This window comes from Macaca mulatta, chromosome 2 (assembly GCF_049350105.2).
Source record: "Macaca mulatta isolate MMU2019108-1 chromosome 2, T2T-MMU8v2.0, whole genome shotgun sequence".
In the NCBI taxonomy this organism is placed as follows: domain Eukaryota; kingdom Metazoa; phylum Chordata; class Mammalia; order Primates; family Cercopithecidae; genus Macaca; species Macaca mulatta.
Window position 1 is genome coordinate 154664765 of NC_133407.1, and position 16218 is coordinate 154680982.

At 44.9% G+C, this 16218-nt stretch overlaps 1 protein-coding gene and 1 long non-coding RNA gene across 17 annotated transcripts in view; one reads left to right on the forward strand and one right to left on the reverse strand.

Annotated features, from left to right (window-relative positions):
- Window positions 1-15761, reverse strand: part of HMCES (5-hydroxymethylcytosine binding, ES cell specific) — a 29820-nt gene extending 14059 nt beyond the window's left edge. Inside the window, exons 1-4 of one of the 16 annotated variants that reach the window (XM_077990484.1) lie at window positions 15724-15761; window positions 14695-14900; window positions 4419-4562; window positions 2930-3055 (exon numbers count right to left, since the gene is read on the reverse strand). In XM_077990484.1, the coding sequence (XP_077846610.1) occupies window positions 2930-3055; window positions 4419-4562; window positions 14695-14877 (453 nt within the window). In that variant the 5' untranslated portion in view covers window positions 14878-14900; window positions 15724-15761. Of the gene's footprint in view, window positions 1-2929; window positions 3056-4418; window positions 4581-14694; window positions 14901-15312 lie in introns of all 16 variants that reach the window. The other 15 variants (XM_077990483.1, XM_001095958.5, XM_015130134.3 and 12 more) reach the window with 15 other exon arrangements.
- Window positions 13-12698, forward strand: LOC144339336 (uncharacterized). Its single transcript, XR_013414299.1, has 2 exons — window positions 13-963; window positions 9640-12698. It is a non-coding gene; the product is annotated as an uncharacterized LOC144339336 (long non-coding RNA).
- Window positions 15762-16218: the final 457 nt, after the last annotated feature.

Genomic DNA, 16218 nt, shown 5'->3' on the forward strand with positions numbered 1-16218 from the left:
CTAGACAGGGGATTTTCTTTTTTTTTTTTTTTTTTTGAGATGGAGTCTCGCTCTGTCACCCAAGCTCGAGTGCAGTGGCCGGATCTCAGCTCACTGCAAGCTCCACCTCCCGGGTTCATGCCATTCTCCTGCCTCAGCCTCCCTAGTAGCTGGGACTACAGGCGCCCGCCACCTCGCCCGGCTAGTTTTTTGTATTTTTTTAGTAGAGACGGGGTTTCACCATGTTAGCCAGGATGGTCTCGATCTCCTGACCTTGTGATCCGCCCGTCTCGGCCTCCCAAAGTGCTGGGATTACAGGCTTGAGCCACCGCGCCCGATCGGGATTTTCTTTTTTAATTTACATTTCAATAGGTTTCTGGGGAACACGTGGTATCTGGTTATATGAATAAATTCTTCAGTGGTGACTTCTGAGATTTTGGTGTACCCATCACTGATAGGGGATTTTCTGAGGGTGAAGCAAACTCTCTTGACTACTGAAACTGTGCCCCAGGAGTTAAAAACAAACAAACAAACAACAACAACAAAAAAACACCAATGACTAAATTCTTGGGCTTATAGGATAGCACATGAGAAAAGAAACAACTTGCTGAAACAGTGCAACTCCCTCCGCCTGTAAGATAACAAAACTCGCTGAATTGGTTGGAACCAATGTAACTGACTAGAGTATATGCAAAACAAGCTTGCTTATATCACAGCCTGAATTTCCACCACGTTTCATACTAACTCCCCCTGAATTTGCACATGAGACCTATATGGAGGCAGGAAGAGATAACTGCACATACCTGAAGACTTTCCAGGCCTCCCTTTTCCTTCCACCAATCACCTACTAATCCTAGAATCCATTCCCTAAACCTTTTTTTAATAAAAGTACTGCCTTAAAGCCAGCAAGGGAGACAGAGAGGAGCTGGACTCCTATCTTCTTGTTAGTCGACTTGCAATAAAAAACTTTTCTGGCGGGGCGCGGTGGCTCAAGCCTGTAATCCCAGCACTTTGGGAGGCCGAGACGGGTGGATCACAAGGTCAGGAGATCAAGACCATCCTGGCGAACACGGTGAAACCCCGTCTCTACTAAAAAGTACAAAAAAACTAGCTGGGCGAGGTGGCGGGCGCCTGTAGTCCCAGCTACGCGGGAGGCCGAGGCAGGAGAATGGCGTAAACCCGGGAGGCGGAGCTTGCAGTGAGCTGAGATCCAGCCACTGCACACCAGCCTGGGCAACAGAGTGAGACTCCGTCTCAAAACAAAAAAAACAAAAACAAAACAAAACAAAAAACTTTTCTCTGTTACCCAGGCTGGAGTGCAGTGGTGCAATCTCGGCTCACTGCAACCTCCACCTGCTACCCCAGGCTCAAGCTATCATCTCACCTCAGCCTGCCAAGTAGCTGGGACCAGCTACTCAGTGTCATGGTATTGGCTTCTAGCACATTGGGTAGCAAGTCCCTTTTACTCGGTAACACTATTTCCAGTCCTCAAAATGAGATGACAGGTGAACAAACAATTCCCAATTTTAACAAGCAAACTGCTAAGAACTCAGGTGTTTCAGCAGTGTCAGACTAAATAATCTAATTAAAAATAAAACATGAGGTTGGCATGTCTGATTTGTTTGCAATCTCCTGATAATGTTTTAACATGAATAGCTCAAATTATATCTTACAATGAAAGAGTTTTTGTTTTGTTTTTGAGATGGTGTCTCACTCTGTCACTCAGGCTGGAGTACAGTGGCACGATCTTGGCTCACTGCAACCTCCACCTCCTGGGCTCAAGTCATCTTCCCACCTCAGCCTCCCAAGTAGCTGAGACCATGCCCAGCTAAGTTTTTGTATTTTTGGTAGAGACGGGTTTTAGCCATGTTGCCCAGATTGATCTTGAACTCCTGAGCTCAAGCAATCCACCTGCTTTGGCCTCCTAAAGTGCTGGGATTACAGGCATGAGCCACCTGCCTGGCCTGAACCACTGCGCCCAGCTACAGTGAAAGTTTTATGAGGGAAACGTAGAGTTATGATATGACCTAGCAATTCCACTCCTAGGCATCTATCCAAGAGAGATGAAAACATGTATCCATGCAAAAACTTGTAAATGAATGTTCATAGCAGCATTATTCATAATAACCAAAAAGTAGAAATAATCCAAGTGTCTATCAACTGATGAATGAATTAACAAAATGTGGTATATCTTTACAAAAAGGAATGAAGTGCTGATCCATGCCAAACATGGATGAATCTTGAAAACATTATGCTAAATCAAAGAAGCCAGTCACAAAAGACCACACAGTCTATGATTCCATTTTTATGTAATGTCCAAAATAGGCAAATCCATAGACATGGAAAGTAGATTGGTGTTTGACAGGGGCTGGGCATAGTGGAGAATGAAGAGTGATTGCTAATGGATATGGAGTTTCCTTCTAGAGGCAAAAATATTCTAAAAATAGAGGTAATAATTGCATACTTTGAATATACTAAAACATTCCTGAATTGCACATTTTAAAAAGGTGAATTTTATGGTAAATTATCTCTCAATGAGCTCATTTCATTTCACTTTATTTTGACAGACTCTTTCTCTGTCACCCAGTGCAGTGGTGTGACCATAGCTCATTGCAGCCTCTATCTCATGGGTTCAAGCGATCCTCCCACCTCAGCCTTCCAAGTAGCTGGGACTACAGGTGCACGCCACCATGCCCAGCTAGTTTTGTATTGTTTGTAGAAACGGGGTTTCGCCATGTTGACCAGGCTGGTCTCAAACTCCTGGGCTCAAGCAATCTTCCCATCTTGGGCTCCCAAAGTGCTGGGATCACAGGCATGAGTCACCGCACTGGGCTAAAGCTGTTATTTTAAAACAAATAAATAAAACTACGAGGGAAAAAAAAATTGTCCTTTGATTAATTTGTTTCCCTGTGCCTTTCCAAATATATATTGTGAATGCTGATAATGATACCTTCTCTGTCTTGATTTGAGGAAAATAGATGAAGTATGGCTGCCTCTGGTTTGTTCCTTGACATCGCTGCCACTCATAGAATCCATCTGCTAAAACGACACAGCGTCTTCCCTTTCCCAGAGGCACCTGAGGGAAAATGTGAGCAAGATATGGTCTTAGTAATACAATAATGTTTCATAGACTGCCATTACTTGGCGAACTTGAGTTAAAATCTGAGGTTTGGGCCAGGCGCGGTGGCTCACGGCTGTAATCCCAACACTTTGGGAGGCCGAGATGGGAGGATCACTTGAGGTCAGGAGTTTGAGACCAGTCTGGCCAACAAGGTGAAACCCCATTTCTATTAAAAATATAAAAATTAGCTGGGCATGGTGGTGCACACCTGTAGTCCCAGCTACTTGGGAGGCTGAAGCACGAGAATCACTTGAACTTGGGAGGCAGAGGTAGCAGTGAGCCAAGATCGTGCCACTGCACTCCAGCCTGGGTGAAAGAATGAGACTCCATCTCAAAATAAATAAAACAAACAAACAAATAAATACATAAAATCTGAGGTCTGCCAATGTATGACCTTAAAACAGTTATTTAATTTCTCTGTACCTCTCTTATGTATAAAGAAAGTTATAACTCACACAGATGTTGAAAAGATTAAATAATGTACATAAAAGCAATCACCTCTATTCTAACAAATAGGTACTTGTGATAGCTAGTCTTCAAAGGTGCCTTCCCAATGAAGCATGCTTCCCAGTATTCACGTTTCATAGACACCTCCCACACTGAATTTGGGCTGGCTCTGTGTAACCCATTGAATGCAACAGAAGTAGGCCAGGATGCTAGCTCACACCTATAATCCCAGCACTTTGGGAGGCCCAGACAGGAGAATCACTTGAGCCCAGGAGTTTGAGACCAGCCTAGGCAACATAGCCAGACTTTGTTTCTATTAAAAATAATAATAATAATAATAACAATAATAAAAGAATACAGCATAAGTAATGCCGTATGACTGCCAAGATTAAGTGATGCTTTCAGACAAAGCCTTGTATCTTCTGTCCTGCTCTGTTGGATCATGAGCTCTGGGATAAATGAGTCACCATGACAGAAGCCTGGCTACCCTGACACCCTCGAGTTAGGCATGTGGAAAGCCTTCTAGTTGTTCTAGTCATCCCAGCTGAAGTGTCAGATGTGGGTGAAGAAGTCATCTTGGACAAGCAGCCTCAGCTGCCATCTAATTGCAACATGAGAACTTCCAAGTGAAAACTGCCCAGATGAGCCCAGTCAACCCAGAGAATATAGAGATAATGTTTATCATTTTGTTTCACACTACTCTCTGGTGTGGTTTGTTATGTAGTAACAAAATAGCATTCCACATTAACAACGGGGAACATTCTTTTTTATGTTATTTATTTTTGGTTGTCCTCTGTAGGCTAGGATGGAAACACTCTTTGGAGCCTTATTTCTCAGGTATACAGGGCATTAATAGCTACCAGCCACCTACCTTAAATGACCGTTTCTCCATTATGGTATCACTACGACAGTTGGTAGTATTGAACTGCAGCTTGGAAGGATCACTTTCTTTGAACCAAGAAGGCACCAAGCCCCAGCGCATGGGAGCAATGATACGCTCAGATGAGTCTGCATCCTGCCACGGAAAGAAGATCTAGTGAGGAGATCATAATGAAATTCTAATTTAACATACGTATTTATTACATTATTTAGTAGTATTGAAATATAAAGAATTCAAGATTATGGCCGGGCGCGGTGGCTCAAGCCTGTCATCCCAGCACTTTGGGAGGCCGAGACGGGCGGATCACAAGGTCAGGAGATCGAGACCATCCTGGCTAACACGGTGAAACCCCGTCTCTACTACAAAATACAAAAAAAACCTAGCCGGGTGAGGTGGCGGACGCCTGTAGTCCCAGCTACTCGGGAGGCTGAGGCAGGAGAATGGCGTGAACCCGGCAGGTGGAGCTTGCAGTGAGCTGAGATCCGGCTACTGCACTCCAGCCTGGGCTACAAAGCAAGACTCCGTCTCAAAAAAAAAAAAAAAAAAAAAGAATTCAAGATTATTTTTAAAAAGGGAATCTACTTGAAAACAATTTTTTTACTGTTTTTGAGATAAGGTCTGGCTCTGTCATCCAGGCTAGAGTGCAGTGACGCAATCTTGGCTCAATGCAACCTCTACCTTCTGGGCTCAAGTCATCCTCCCACCTCAGCCTCCCAAGTAGGTGGGACTACAGACACATGCCACCATACCCCGCTAATTTTTGTATTGTTTATAGAGATGGGGTTTTGCTATGTTGCCCAGGCTGGTCTTGAACTCCTGGGCTCAAGTGATTTGCCAAGTAGCTGGGACTACAGACACACGCTACCATACCCAGCTAATTTTTGTATTGTTTATAGAGAGGGGGTTTCACTATGTTGCCCAGGCTGGTCTTGAACTCCTGGGCTCAAGTGATTTGCCCACCTTGGCCTCCCAAAGTGTTGGAATTACAGCTGTGAGCCACCACAACCAACTAAAAACAATTTAATGATTTATCATGATGTAGGTAACTTGAGTTTTTTAGCATTCATATTTACTGGAACGTAAGACATTCTGCTTGAATAAGGCAGAGGGATGCAAAGAGGTTTAGTTTCTTTAAACTTTTTTGTTTTTTAGAGACAGGTTTCACTTTGTTGCCCAGCCTGGAGTGCAGTGGCATAATCACAGCTCACCGCAACATTGAACTCCTGGGCTCAGGTGATCCTCCTGCTTCAGCCTCCCAAGTAGCTGGGACTACAGGTGCACACCACCATGCTCAGCTATTTTGTAGAGATGAGGTCTTACTTTGTTCCTCAGGCAGGTCTCAAATTTTTTTTTTTTTTTTTTTTTTTGAGATGGAGTCTTTGTTGCCCAGGCTGGAGTGCAGTGGCATGATCTCGGCTCACTGCAACCTCTGCCTCCTGGGTTCAAGCAATTCTCCTGCCTCAGCCTCCCGAGTAGCTGGGACTACGGGCTACCACCACCACGCCTGGCTAATTTTTGCATTTTTACTAAAGACAGGGTTTCACCATACTGGCCAGGCTGGTATTAAGCTCCTGACCTTGTGATCCAACCACCTCAGCCTCCCAAAGTACTGTGATTACAGGCATGAGTCACTGTGCCTGGTGTGGTCTCGAACTCTTAGGCTCAAGCGATTTTCCTGCCTCGGTCTCTCAAAGCACTGGAGGATGCTATTTTTAGGAAAACCTATATACAAGGTTGGCCCTTGATTAACATCTCAGAACTAGATTTTGAGAGTGTTCTCACCTTTCCCCAACTCATAAGGGTGGTTTATTCTGCCTAGTCTATGTAAACAATAAAGTTTATGCCAAACACCTGTTTTCCTTCTGGGAGTCTGAAATTTTGGTACCTGCTAGGCAGAGTGCCTACATGATCAGCCTCCAGTAAAAATCTTGGACCCTGAGTCTCTAATGGGTTTCTCTGGGCATAAACATTGTACATACCAACCTGGGCAACATGGCAAACTCCTGTTCCTACCAAAAAAAAAAAAAAAAATTATCCGGGTGTGGTGGCGTGCATCTGTAGTTCTAGCTACTTAGAAGGCAGAGGTAGGAGGACCACTGAGCCTGGGAAGTTGAGGCTGCTAGTGAGCTGTGATTGAGCCACTGCACTCCAGGACCTGGACCATACAGCAAGACCTTCTCTCAAAAAAAAAAACCAAAAAACAAAACAAAACAAAAAAAACACTGTACATACGTTACTACATTTTTCGTTGCTGGAGAAAATGACATGCTTGGAGTATCCTCCCACAGGAAGGAGAACATAAGGAAACCTGTGCATGACTTTTTCCAGATTTCTACTAGTGTCTTTTCCCTTGGCTGATTCTATTCTGTGTCCTTTTACTAATAAACCTTATACACAATATGCCTTATATGCTTAGTCCTTCTAATGAATCTCTAAATATGGGGGCAGTCTTGGGGACTCCCAACGCATGGTTGTCAAATTTTTTTAAAGTAATGGGCCCCTTGATAATTTGATGAAATCTACAGATTAAGAAGCACATACACATTATTCTTCATGGCACAGTACACTCTGGGTTGGGAGAGACCAGTGAGCAGAGAGTGCATTTTGGGGTGTTACTATAATGGTTCAGGGGTCTGGTGATGGCAGTAAGAAAAACAGTGACATCCAAAAGATTAAAAAAAAAAAAAAGAAAGAAATTGTAGTACAAATGGATTTGGATGAAAAAAAAGCAGGATGATTAAGTTTTCGAGCCCAGAAGAGTGAAATAATGATGGTACTACTGAACAGAGAAGAAAAAATGCTGATGAAAGGTTTTATGAAGATCATGTGTTAAATTTCTGATACTAGTGAGAAGTCTGTGGCAGTTTTCAAAAAATGGTTGTAAAATCTGACACTCCTCCCATTGAGAGTTGGAAATCTATGTTCATTCCCTGAATCTGGACGGGCTTGTAACCAACAGAATGTGGCACAAGTGATACTATATGATTTATCTCATAGTTATGAAAGCTGGGATTAAGGTGCCAGCAGATTTGGTGTCTGGTGAGGGCCCACTTTCTGCTTCACAGATGGTGCCTTCTCACTATGTCATCACACGGAGGAAGGCGTGAGCTAGCTCTCTGGGGTGTCTTGTATAAGGGCACTAATCCCAATCATGAAGGCTCTGATTCCCAAAGGCCCTACCTCCTAATACCATCATCTTGGGGGTTAGGATTTCAACATACACATTTTTCAAGGACACAAACATTCAAACCATAGCAGCTGTGGTCTAATAAGACTTTATACAAACAGGCAGTAGGCCAGGTTTGGTCTGAGGACCATAGATTGCCAATCTCTGGTATAGAGGAAAGAGCAAGGTCTTTGTAAGGAGATCTTGGTTCAAAAATCCTTACTCTGAGCCAGGCATGGTGGCTCACGCCTGTAATCCCAGCACTTTGGGAGGCTGAGGTGGGCGGATTACCTGAAGTCAGGAGTTTGAGACCAGCCTGGCCAATGTGGCGAAACCCCATCTTTCCTAAAAACACAAAAAGTAGCTGGGCGTGGTGGCGTGTGCCTGTAATCCCAGTTACTCAGGAGTCTGAGGCATGAGAATCACTTGAGCTCGGGAGGTGCAGGTTGCATTGAGCTGAGATTGTGCCACTGCACTCTATGACTCTGTGATGCAGAAAACAAACAAACAAACAAACAAACAACCTTTCTCTGCTACTTATGAGGTTGGACTAGTCTCAATTTCTTGGGCCCTCAACTTTCCTTATCCAAAAAATAGAACAAACAATAATTACCTTGTAGGATAATTTTCAAGAATGAAAGATAATATAGTTAAAATGGGTGGCGTGGAGTAGGCACTCAATTGTAGTATAATATTTTTCTGAGGTAAGGATTAAAAACAAATCATAAAATTGTCTATAAAGAAATGACTATTAATGCCATGAAGATAAAGTTTCTTAGAAAGTATATAATGCACAGGATTTAACCAGGGGGTACAAAAATTTTTGTTAAAAGAAGAAATTAGGGTAAAGGCAGAGTTCCAAGTAAAAGTACCTACTAAGATAAAAGTAGAATGAAGAAAGTCAGAAGAGGATGGAATCTGAAGAAAGGAATCATAGGTAGTGGCAGTCTCAGGAGAAGGGCTTCCTTTTGTTTAAAAGCTAATCCCTCCACAGTGTTCCTGATAAAATCCAGTCCTGCTTCTTCCAGAATCCTGCCTGCTGTATCCATTAATTCTTTTTTTTTTTTTGAGATGGAGTCTCACTCTGTTGCCCAGGCTGGAGTGCAGCGGCACGATCTCGGCTCAATGCAACCTCTGCCTCCCAGGTTCAAGAGATTCTCTTGCCTCCACCTCCGAAGTAGCTGGGATTACAGACATGTGCCACCACGCCTGGCTAATTTTATATTTTTAGTAGAGACAGGGTTTCACCATGTTGGTCAAGCTGGTCTCGAACTCCTGACCTCAAGTGATCTGCCTGTCTCGGCCTCCCAAAATGCTGGGATTACAGGCGTGAGCCACTGCACCGGTCAACTGTCTTTTCATATATATACACACAAACAGTTGATTCTCATTATTTGCAGTAGTTAGATTTCATAAAGTTGCTTTGAGTATTGAACTGCTGCTCTTAGGGAAATGCAAGGTTATGTTTCTAACAGCCTCTGGTGACAACACTTTCATCAACTGATCAATGTATGACCTTGTTTTATGTGTGTTTCTGTTTAAAGACATCTAATTTAATCTTACTCTTGATTCGTTTACACCAAATTTAAGACCAAGAGCACTATAACTCATGCCTGACTAAAGTTTATCCAATACATTTTCTCTGTAAGACATATCACAGCCTTCTTTAGCTTGGGAATACCAGCCAGCACTTTAGCACTATGCTTGGGGTCATTTTAAACAGTGAAATTACACATGGCACTAAACTGGCTGCAAAGAAGACACTTGTTTATAACATAAGAGATGAAACAAGAAGGCAGAGCTTTGCCTCAATCAACCTCAGCTGGAAACATGAAGCTACTCAAATTTATCACCTCTCTGTATGTGCACCAATGATTGCAAAAGCAAAGTGAGTATGAATTTAGGGGTTACAAATAAATTTTAGTGAGTAGGTGAATTTGGAAATATGGAATCTAAGAATAATGAGGACCATTTGTGTGTGTTTGTGAGAAAGAAGAGTATCCTCTTTCTCTTCCAGAATCAAATTTGCCTTCTGGCCAGTGGCAGCAGCTCAAGCCTATAATCCTGGCACTCTGGGAGGCCAAGGCGGGAGGATCCCTTGAGCTCAAGAGTTGTTTTTTCTTTATTGAGATGGAGTTTCGCTCTTGTTGTCCAGGCTGGAGTGCAATGGAGCGATCTTGGCTCACTGCAACCTCCGCCTCCCAGGTTCAAGCGATTCTCCTGCCTCAGCCTCCCAAGCAGCTGGGATTACAGGCATGCACCACCACGCCCGGCTAATTTTGTATTTTTAGTAGAGACCAGGTTTCTCCATGTTGGTAAGGCTGGTCTTGAACTCCCGACTGCAAGCAATCCACCCGCCTCAGCCTCCCAGAGTCTTGAGACCAACTTGAGCAACATAGTGAGAACTTCCCCCTCAAACTGCCAAAAGGCAAAGCCTGTGATCCCAGCTGTTGGGGAGGTTGAGGCAGCAGGATTGCTTAAGCCCAGGAGGTCAAGGTTGCAGTGAGCCATGATTTATTGGGAGAACCGGCTCCCGATGTTTAACGTGGGTTCTTTTCTATTTCCTAAGTGTTTCGGCTGGGTTGAGAAATAAAGGGAAAGAGCACAAGAGAGAGAAATTTAAAGCTGGGTGTCCGGGGGAGACATCACATGTCGGCAGGATCCGTGATGTTTCCCGAGCCGTAAAACCAGCAAGTTTTTATTAGCTATTTTCAAAAGGGGACGGAGTGCACGAATAGGGTGTGGGTCACAGAGATCACATACTTCACAAGGTAATAAAATATCACAAAGCAAATGGAGGCAGGGGGAGATCACAGGACCACCGGATGAGGTGAAATTAAAATTGCTAATGAAGTTTCGGGTATGCATTGTCATTGATAACATCTTATCAAGAAACAGCGTTTGAGAGAAGATAACCTGTCTGACCACAATTTATTAGGTGGGAATTTTCTCATCCTAATAAGCCTGGGAGCACTATAGGAGACCAGGGCTTATTTCATCCCTTCGGCTTCGACCATAAAAGATGGGACGCCTTAAAAAGGGGCCAAGGCCGTCCATAGGCCTACCTTCAGGGTGCATTCTCTTTCTCAGGGATGTTCCTTGCTGAGAAAAAGAATTCAGCGATATTTCTCCTATTTGCTTATGAAAGAGGAGAAATATAGCTCTGTTCCATCTGGCTCACCGGCGGCCAGTTCAAAGTTACCTCTCTTGTTCCCTGAACATCACTGTTATCCTGGTTTTTTTTTAAGATGCCCAGATTTCATATTGTTCAAACACACATGCTCTAGAATTTGTGCAGCTGATACAATCACAGGGTCCTGAGGCGACATTCATACTCCTCAGTTTACAAAGATGATGGGATTAAGTGATTAAAGTAAAGACAGGCATAGGAAATCACAAGGATATTCACTGGAGAAGTGGTAAGTGTCCATGAAATCTTCACAATTTATGTTCAGAGATTACAGTAAAGACAGGTGTAAGAAATTATAAAAGTATTAATTTGGGGAACTAATAAATGTCCATGAAATCTTCACAATTTATGTTCTTCTGCTGCGGCTTCAGCCAGTCCCTCCATTTGGGGTCCCTGACTTCCCGCAACAATGATTGCACCACTGCACTCCAGCCTGTGCAACACAGCAAGTCCCTGTCTCAAAAAAAAAAAAAAAAAAAGTCTTCCAAGCAGAAGGACCCCCAGCTCAGTGCATAAATGAGAATAAGAGACAACATTACACAATGGTCAACTAAATGATCTTTCATCAGAAATTTGCAAGATAACAATATGGAAAAATCTGTGGTTCTCGGTACGGGACAACTCTGACACACCCCTCCCCATCATCCAGACTTCTGGTGGTATCTGGAGATATCTTTGGTTGTTCTGATCTGGGGGATGCTACTGTGGGGGATGCTACTGACATCTAGCACGTATAGGATGTTGCTAAACGCTCTACAATGCCCAGAATAGCTCCCTACAACAAAAAATTACCCTGGCCAAAACTGTCAATAGTGTCAAGGTTGAGAATTCTGCTCTCACAAATTCCACTGATCATCTTTGAAAGTGTACACTTGACAACTGTAAACCAAACCCGAATTTGAGAACGACGAATAGAAAGTAGTTGAAAAGCCAAAATACTAAAACCATTGCTCAGTATTAGTCATCTTTCCTCTATCTACCCTTTTGGACTTCTGAACAGAACAGCTGGTAGCACTGGGGTGGATAAATGAAAGAGGAAGTAATTTGCAAATCTGTGGTTTCAAATGAAAATGTTGCAATCTATATATATATGCAGGCTGTTGATGATTTGAATGAACTGCTAAAATGGTTCTAAGTTTGCTTTATAATTTATAGGTTTGAGAAAAATGAGATACCTAATATTATCAAAATTAAGAAACCCTAGCAATCTTAACAAAACTTGTTAGAGATGTGAAATCAAATACTATATCAGCAAATTCATACCACTGGCCCAACTGAGGGCTGTATTTGCTAGGAGCTCCACACCTTCCCCATTCCTGGTTCCAGGATGCATCCACTGGAGTGGGGACAGTGGTCTGGATCTCACTTCTAGTTCTGTCCCTCACTGATTAGGTAACCTAGGACAAGTCATAATCTTTCTATACTTCTATCTTTACATGTGTTACACAAATTTTTCTTCCAGCTAACTTTCTATAATTCTAAAGAGGTCATATAAATGACTAAGGCTCTTTTTGTTGTTGTTGTTGTTAAAAACAGGGTCTCATTTGCTCAGGCTGGTGTCTTGAAATTCTGGCCTCAAGCAATCCTCTGGCCTCAGCCTCCCCAAAGTGCTAGGATTACAGGCATGAGCCACTAGGCCCAGTCAGGCTCATACACTTAATCCTGCCCTCTATTCTCACTCTAAATTATGCTTTCCTTTGAAATATGTTTTATGTTCTCTTTTCCCCTTCAAGGTTCTCCAGGATATTTTATTTTGATTCCCCTCTCATTTAAAACAAAAAGTTTCAATACGGAAGTATGCATCCTCTAAAAATGACACAAAAATAACTATTTCATATAAATGGCTTTATTCAACCAAGAACATTAATGTTATTTGATATCCTTTTTTTTTTTTTTTGAGACTGAATCACCTAGCCTGGAGTGCAGTGGCACATTCTTGACTCACTGCAATCTCCACAATTTTTTTTTTTTTAAGTATAGACAGAGTTTCATCATTTTGGCCAGGCTGACCTCGAACTTCTGACCTCAAGAGATCCCCCCGGCCTCAGCCTCCCAAAATGCTGGGATTACAGGCGTGAGCTACCACACCCAGACGTTATTTGTTATCTTTATTTCTTTTTGAGACAGAGTCTCACTCTGTTGCCCAGGCCGGACAGAGTACAGTGGCGTAATCTCGGCTCACCCCAACCTTCGCCTCCTGGGTTCAAGCGATTCTCCTGCCTCAGCCTCCCGAGTAGCTGAGATTACAGGGGCCCGCCACCAGACCCAGCTAATTTTTGTATTTTTAGTAGAAACGGGGTTTCACCATGTTAGCCAGGCTGGTCTCGAACTCCTGACCTCAGGTGATCACCCGTCTTGGCCTCCCAAAGTGCTGGGATTACAGGCCTGAGCCACCATGCCCAGCCTGTTATCTTTATTTCAAAATGATGTGATACCCTATAATGCAGAAATGAGTCCTTTTTGACTACCATATTATCACAAAAGTTTAAAGAGTATGTACCAGAGGTATAACCAACTTTATAAAGTGATTTTGGCATTATGGATCAAATAGGGTCAAAATGCAGGAAGGAAACAATCACAATTTTTTTTTTTTGAGATGGAGTCTCGCTCTGTTGCCAGGCTGGAGTGCAGTGGCACGATCTCAGCTCACTGCAAACTCCGCCTCCCGGGTTCAAGTGATTCTCCTACCTCAGCCTCCCAAGTAGCTGGGACTACAGGTGCGTGCCATCATACTCAGCTAATTTTTGTATTTTTAGTAGCGACAGGGTTTCACCATGTTGGCCAGGATGGTCTCGATCTCTTGACCTTGTGATCTGCCCGCCTTGGCCTCCCAAAGTGCTGGGATTATAGGCATGGGCCACCGCACCCAGCGAACAATCATGATTTTAAAAAACATGTCAAGGTCATTTAAAATATTTAAGACATAGAGAAACTATTACTTTCTAGAATGAAGCATTTTTATTACGCACACATACACAGACACACACACTTTCAGGAGATAAGGCAAAGAACTAAAACATGAACGTAAGTGACTGGTAATTCCAACACTACAGGGATAAATACTATAAACACAATGAATGCAATTAAACTTCAGATAACCAAACCAAATACATGTTTCTAGCTTTAGTAAAAGACAAACATAAAAATATTGAAAACACAAGCAGAAAGAATAAAACTTTTCAATGTTCAAGAAACATTAGAAGTGTTTTAAATTAACTGATCTTAAGCCTGTCCTGGGCCTAGAAAGTCTGATTAAGCTGGCCTGGTAAGGGGCATAGAAATATTCTTAAATTTTTTATTTTTTCTTTAGGCAGGGTCTTGATCTGTCACCTAGGTGGGAGTGCAGTGGTACAACCATGGCTTATGAAGCCTCGACCTTCACAGCTCAAGTGATCTTCCCACCTCATTTTTTTATTTTTTGTAGAGATGGGGTCTCCCTATGTTGCCCAGGCTGGTCTCAAACTCCTAAGCTCAAGTGATCCTCCCACCTCGGCTTCCGAAAGTGCTGGGGTTACAGGCATGAGCCAGGGCGCCTGGCCTTAAATTTTTTTATTACTATTTTTTAAAGATATTCCAATGACCCTGATGATCAGTGAAAGCTGCTATTTTAAAACACAAAGCTCATATAAATTTGGCATAAATTTGGCATATATTAAGGCTAGTATGCCATGTATAGCAAAGGCATTTAAATTGAGCCTGAAAAATGCTGAAAAATACGTCTTTACCAGTGTTAGAAGCCATTGATAAAACTTCTTTCATGAGGTCTAGAGAGGTTCTCAACGGGAAGTCAGAATATAGCAGTAAACGCTGGTTTTTAATATCATCCCAAGAGGCTGAGCACACACCAAACCAAATAGGAGATAACCATCGCGAGGCTGGGTGAGGGGCTAGCATGGTGCAAAGCTGGTTACCTTCTCAAAGTGCAGTCGAGACAGAAGCACTGGGCTGTTGGACTGAGGACTCTTGTTGTAAGAGGGGCAGTACTTATCAGGGTCTCTCCATTCCGGGAGCCGCTGCTGGCCCCGCCGATCCTGGTAGGCGCAAGCTCTCGTGAGAACATCTCTAGGTAAGTGACAGGATGTTCGCCCACACATTCTTCAACACCGTCCCTCGCAACCTTTAAATTACAAAAGGTAAGGAAAAGGCTTACATATCTCAAATATTAGGTCTTATTCCTTGAGTCCCGCCTTCTCTTTCCGTTCCCACAGGGCCGTGCCCCTCCGTGACCACAGTCTAAAGTCTTCCCCAAGAAGTCCCACAAGGACAAGGATGTGCCCATTTGCTTCGCTCCCTGAGCTCACTGCCCAACTCCGTGCAGGGCACTGAGGCAAGTCCCCAGAGGAGCTCTGCAAAAGCCTGCCTGAGCGCAGGGAAGAGCCGCAGCGGAGGGGACTTCACGGTCCAACCAAGCAGGGCAAGCGCAGCTAGCAGGGGTCGCCTCCTCCGGGTGACTCGGTGCCCCCAACTCCCGGTCCTTCCCCCGAGTCCCCGCTGGGGTCAGCGCCCCACGCCTGCCAGCACCCGCTTACCTCGAGGGCGGCCACTGGACGGCCCGGGGCCGGGGTGCAGAATCCCCGCCTCCCGCCCGCAGCGTCCCCGGGCCCGACCCGCGAAACTGGGCCGCGGATCCCGCTCCGGACACTGCTCCCCGGAGCGGGGGCCGGTTCTCGGGGAGCAGGTGGCCCCCAGCCACCGGCCGCAATCCCTCGCCCCTCCCCTCCGCTCCGGCCCTCAGACTCCACCGCCCCGAGTTGCCTCACTTCGGCCCAGGCCGCCCTCTCCGCGTCGCCTCGCGTCCGCTCCGGCCTCCGCTCCCCTCTGTCAACCCGCGTCGCGTCCTTACCCCTCCTCTCCCCTCCCCACACCCCGGCCGCCCGCGTCGCCTTCCCTCCCCTCACCTCGCCCCGGCAGCACGCTTCACCGCCCTCAGTTCGCGTCACCTCCTTTGGCTCTCCTCACCGCTTCTCAGCTCCCTTCTGGCCGCCCGCCTCACCGCCCCGCACGTCAGCCCCGCCTCAGCCCGCGCTCCCGGCGCTAGGCCCCGCCCCCTGGGGGGGGCCCTTGGTTCTCTCTGCGCCCTCGGGCACCGGAGGCGGCGTCTTCTCCCTTCCGGTTTGGGATGAATCTTTTCTCGTTTCCCCAGGAGACAGTGACTGCCTTGGGGAATGCATCCATCCCAAGCTTCTCGGGACTCCACTTTCTTCCATATTGGCCGTTCCCTGGCGGGGTTAACCTTCCTCCCCGCCCCCAGCGCGCCTCAGGGCCGCCGGCGGGGAAGGTTCCCGCCGCCCTGAGTCTAGGGCACAGGGTCATCGAAGGCGGGAAACCAGGAAACTCCACTCCTTACTTCACAGTCGTGCCAGCCGTCTCACAGTGCGAGGCAAAAATGGAGGAACACTGAATAAATGGAAGTCTGGAGAACTTTCAGGAATCGC